We start from the raw sequence: 5,278 nt of genomic DNA on the forward strand, positions 1-5,278 counted from the left end.
CCCCCCCCCCCCCCCGCCCGTTTCCCACGCCCGCACCCGCGCCCGCGCTGCCACGACACACTCGCACTCACGCGGGACAAAGAGCCGACTATCGATTTTCCATTTTTTTTTCCCCAGCCCTTATTTACGAAACTTTTAAAATTCCCTCGCGTCCGCCACACACGGCCCTCGGGAGCGAGTCATACGACGTCGGCTCCTCCCGTTGCTCTTAACGCACTTACCGTTAGTCGTGCAACGGCAAAAAGACCCGCTCCCGTGGAAAATCTCGAATCGAATGTCATGCCGAGGCTTCGTGGCGATTCGCTTTGAGTCGCGCGACGCAAAACAAAAACCGGCCTCGGTGGCTTTCGTCATCAATCGACGATGCCACGTACCTTGAGTGCGAGCGACAGCGAAGCGTGAGCTTTTGGCCCACACGAGCGAGCTAAATGAATTTATCTTCGCGCTAGCTAATGATATAATGCCGGGGACACGAGGCGATAGACAGGAGGTACCCAAGGAAATAAGAATATAGATAAACGGTAAGGGGTGGACGGATGGGAGTGAAAGGATCGAACGTGGGAGATAGAGGATATGCGATTGAGCGATGGAGTTTGCTATTAATGGAAGCAATGTCCCTCGCCATATAGAAAATCGGCGCCGTTCTGCTACTTGACCACAATTCACTAATCAAAGAGCAAGCGTCCACCCTCTTTATCCTCCTTCCTGCTGTGAATTCAATTTCGTTCTTCAACAGGTGTTTACAGGGAAATACAATAATATAGCGCATGCGCTAAGAAAACCGAATCGTCGAGCCAAAAGCCTATCCCCTCTCTTTGCACACCCCCCCCCCCCCGCTATAGGAAAAATTTGAATTATTTGTGGATTTAAAGAAATTTCAGAAATCGATCATTGACATTTGCTTCTATCATAATCGTAAAGTTGCCGCTTTAACGTCATTTTCAATGCACTTTTCATACGACTTTATTGGAGCGCGCGTTTACATAAGGACGTAAATGCCGCATTAGTACTGCCCTCTCTCTTCATTTTTCTACGAATATGTTAATTTTTGAATGAATTTATTTGGCTTCAAGCGATTTTAGCCTATTATCGCCGTCCATTAGGAAATACTTGTGAAAATTTCTGACAAAATCCGTAATTAATCGCAATCTCGTCGTTCATTATTGGCGCTCGTGAGCTTCAAAACAAGTAGATTAATGAATAGGCAGTATTTCCTAGTGTGAAGTTATAAAACTACAGGTTACGGCAACAGTGAAAACGACCTTATCGACAGCTTGTAGTTATCATGCGCCGCTCTGAATCACGCGCTTAGTAGCCACGGCTGCTACGCACGCGTAGAAAAATGTTTTCCGTAATCGGTAATGCAGGGATCTTATATCTATAAACTGAAGTCGATAATGTAAGTGCTTATCGATAGTAATCATATCGATAAGTAAACTTATCCTCGTATTTGGCTTATCCACCCTTGTCAAGTTGAGACTTAAGCCGGACTAGCGCCGTGTTTTTGCCCACTGCCACTACACGAAGGATAATTACAATGTTATTGTCTAAGCACATTTTATTTAACAAACATAAAACTTTAAATGTACTAATCGTGCTTCTTATCGTTTTTGCATTTCAGACTCTTAATGGAGCAGAGGGCACCGTATCGACCGGAAGAGTGTATAAGAAGGTTGCCATAGTCGAAAACTTTTTTGATATTATTCACGCCGTTCACGTTGATCTTGAAGGTCGACCTGGAAAACACGCTGGTCAGAAACGAACTTATAGAACCGTAAGTCTCTATTTCAATTATGGTTTTTCTAATAATAACAATAATTGCTGCTGTTGCTGCTGCTGCTGCTGCTGCTGCTGCTGCTGCTGTTGTTGTTATTATTATTATCATTAATATTATTATTTCGCTCTTGTAAAGTTCATTATCTTATGAATTATGTAACGATTTTATTAAGCCATAAACATAGACAGCCTATAGGTAGATTAACAATTGAAAGGACATTCGTGGATCGGTTTATCCTCACTGAACTATTCATTCCCATGATTTCATTTTCTTCAATTAGCCGTTTACTCCGCCTCTCGACCGCTGTATCTCAATCTTCATCTCTCTTGCTTTCCTTATTCTTTTCATTCTCTCCGTCTCTGTCACTCGATTTCTCTCTTTGTTTTTAGCTAGCTCGACAAGATCTGCTTGTGATTCAAAACCTCGGGACACTTGTTGCACATCGCCAGCTTACTCGCATACTCGAACGCGCGGGCGCGGAACACACAGCACTGAAAATGTTTTACGTTAAGTCGGCGTTACACGGATGTGCAATTCATCTAGTCGAATATCCCTCGAGAATACACCCCGATGAATCTTGCCGCGTTCCTTCTTCTTTCAAGTCCTATATGTGCGTAATAACGTCTACTCTACCAATCGTCCCCATATTGCAAATCAAAATCTGCATTTGAAAGGCTCGATGTTTCGTTTATCAAATTTCCAAAATGATTACAAGTACATTGCAATTGCTTGATACCTAAAGTTTTATAAGGATGTTAACATTATCTACAATTTATTCGATTTATTCTCCATATTATTCAATTGAAAAGGGGGGGGGGTAGGGGGGAGGGGGGAAAGTATTGTCTCTGAAATGTAGTAAACACCTTTATCCACAATATGAGTAATATTGTCGGTAATTGCACACTCATTTTATTTTTTACGTAGACAGTTCTTTAACCGAGAAGCTAACAAATATTTATCGGTATTTTATTGTATTGAAAATTTTATATAATTTTTTAATATGAACTCGATATAAAAAATACAATAGTCTGCAAATATAATATATTCCTGTAATAATAATTAAACGGTAATGGAGTAATTTTTTATTTTGATACAGTTTTATAGGTCGAATGAGACACCCCGTAGTAATGATTTTAGGAAAGTACACATAGTTTCTGAACGAGCCTAGTCACGGGCTTAAACAAAACGGTCTTGCATGCTCGCAACTTCTCTTCGATTCACGTCATCTATTCTCCTCCTTCTATTCCCTCATCCTGAACTTTATCTACTTTCATCGGTTCTCCCCTTCGTACGGCCGCGCGCGCCCATCGTCTCACTCTCTCGCTCTCTCTCTCTCTCTCTCGTGCTCGCGCGCTCTTCTCCCCGCCCATTCGCTCTTTACCAATTACTCTCGAGTGGACGATACCGTACCGTACCAAGAATGTTAATTATGCCTCGCGCATTAACTTACACTGAAAGCCCTCGATGCTATTACCATAGGAGTAAGAATCTTAGACAGTCGTACAAGATGTTCGCATGATTTCAGATCACCGAGACGTACGCGTTTCTGCCGCGCGAGGCTGTCACCCGATTCCTCTTAGGCTGCACCGAGTGCCAGCGTCGACCCCGGACACCCAGTCCCACGAGCCTCACGACTGCCTCGACGCCCGTCACGCCAATGGTTACGACAACGGTGCCGACGACGACTACAACAACGACGACGAGCTCTCCCACGGGCGCACCACCCAGCCCCAAACCGGCCACGACACTCTCCAGCTGCACTGCGTCGACGAGGGTCGGGTCCGAGCGTCCGCGAGAGGCTAGTCATGCCCCGGAGAGCGAGAGCCCCGTCGTCGGTTGTCAGCAATCCTCGCAGCAACCCCCGCAACAATCCTCGCAGCAATCCACGCAGCAATCCACGCAGCAATCCACGCAGCAACCCTCGCAGCAACCCGCGCAGCAGCTCGCACAACAACCAAATATCGCAACGTCAACGGCCAACGCCAGTGGCTTACCAAAATCCGACTCGAACGTCGCGAACTCCAAGCTTAAGGACGAGAAGTATAATCCCCTTAGCATTATGAACTTGCTGAGGAAGGACCCGATTGCGAGGAGGCCGCCACCGCCACCACCGCCACCAGCAGCGGCCTCGCCGGCGCCCACGGGCTTGCCGCGCGTCCCCGATCCCGAATGCCCGATTGCAACGACGACCAACGTCACTATGACGTCGTCGATGAGCGCGGAGACTAGCTCGCGACAATTACGGCTACTACCGGAAGATAGAAGCTGCAGCTCGACGCCTTCGCCCCGGTCCGTGGCTAATGTACCGCGTCCCTGGAGTCCCGCTGGCGTCGAATCCAAATGCGCGCCAATCGACTATAGTCTACCTATCAGCACCTCGTACCCGAAAATTCAATACCAGCAACAGCCGCATCAACAGCAACAGCAACAACAGCAACAACAACAGCAGCAGCAGCAGCAGCAGCATCAGCAGCAGCAGCAGCATCAGCAGCAGCAACAACAACAACGACGACGACAGCAGCAGTTGCAGCAGCAGCAACAGCAACAGCACCAGCCGTTATGCTCCGAAATAAGGAAGGAGACGACCGAGGATGAGAGCAGCAGTGACAGTGACAGCGAGGACGAGCGCGGTTTCTCACCGGCCGCGGGTCTCATTGACACAAACCTCAACCTTTTGGCCACGATCCAACAGCTCCACTGTCAAGTTATGCTGGCCCTGACGGAACGTTTGCGTCCGCCCCCAACCGTAAGCCCCGCAGGTCCCAGTCCGATATCTGCCTCCAGCTCTGGTACCCCCGAGGGTGCCACTAGCGGAGACTCCTGAGGAACGGCGCCGCCGCCGCCTACGACACCGGCCCGATGTAGCTTCACTATCGACTCTCTTGTAAATAACCATTGTAATATAGGAAATGAGGAAAAGCCTAACTAATTCTGCGATAAGAAGAGTCATAGCATTCGGCACGGCGGCGAGCGCACTTGTAATTTAGCATGTTGATTGGCGAGCTAAGGGTGGGGTTTGTGATCGAGCAGATTTCTAGCTGACGTAGTAATTATGTCGTAAAGTAATGTAATGTAATGTAATGTAATGTAATGTAATGTAATGTAATGTAATGTAATGTAATGACCGCTCTTTCCAGTGACGTACCATTGATTATAATATATGACGATATATTTAAAGAACTGTGCTTGAAGCTAAAGAAGTAAATACATGGAAGTAATGCGATAAGTGGCTTTGTTATTTCTATTTGCTTACCATTTTCCATCCACGTCCACTCGTTCGATCGACAAAATGAAGGCATGAATAATCTAATGGAAAAATCTGCAATGCCAGAGGCCAAATGGTCGTTAATAACAAAGACGTTGCCGAGAGCCCAAAGTCGGTGAATCAACAAGCGAATCGATTGCATCTCCTTTCATTCTCGGTGCTTACACAACGACCATATTATCGACGCTAAGCTTCCCCGTAAGGCTAAGCCAAACCGCAACTCCATTGAGTATCAT

General features: G+C 46.7%; 1 protein-coding gene across 1 annotated transcript in view; it reads left to right on the forward strand.

The window, feature by feature from the left end:
- LOC105359104 (uncharacterized) overlaps window positions 1–4,994 on the forward strand; it is a 33,750-nt gene extending 28,756 nt beyond the window's left edge. The window contains 4 exon segments of the mRNA XM_011495585.1: window positions 1,622–1,774; window positions 3,303–4,226; window positions 4,229–4,237; window positions 4,296–4,994. Coding sequence (XP_011493887.1) covers window positions 1,622–1,774; window positions 3,303–4,226; window positions 4,229–4,237; window positions 4,296–4,601 — 1,392 coding nt within the window. The 3' untranslated portion in view covers window positions 4,602–4,994.
- Window positions 4,995–5,278: the final 284 nt, after the last annotated feature.

This window comes from Ceratosolen solmsi, unplaced genomic scaffold (assembly GCF_000503995.2).
Source record: "Ceratosolen solmsi marchali unplaced genomic scaffold, CerSol_1.0 scaffold1, whole genome shotgun sequence".
Taxonomy (NCBI): Eukaryota; Metazoa; Arthropoda; class Insecta; order Hymenoptera; family Agaonidae; genus Ceratosolen; species Ceratosolen solmsi.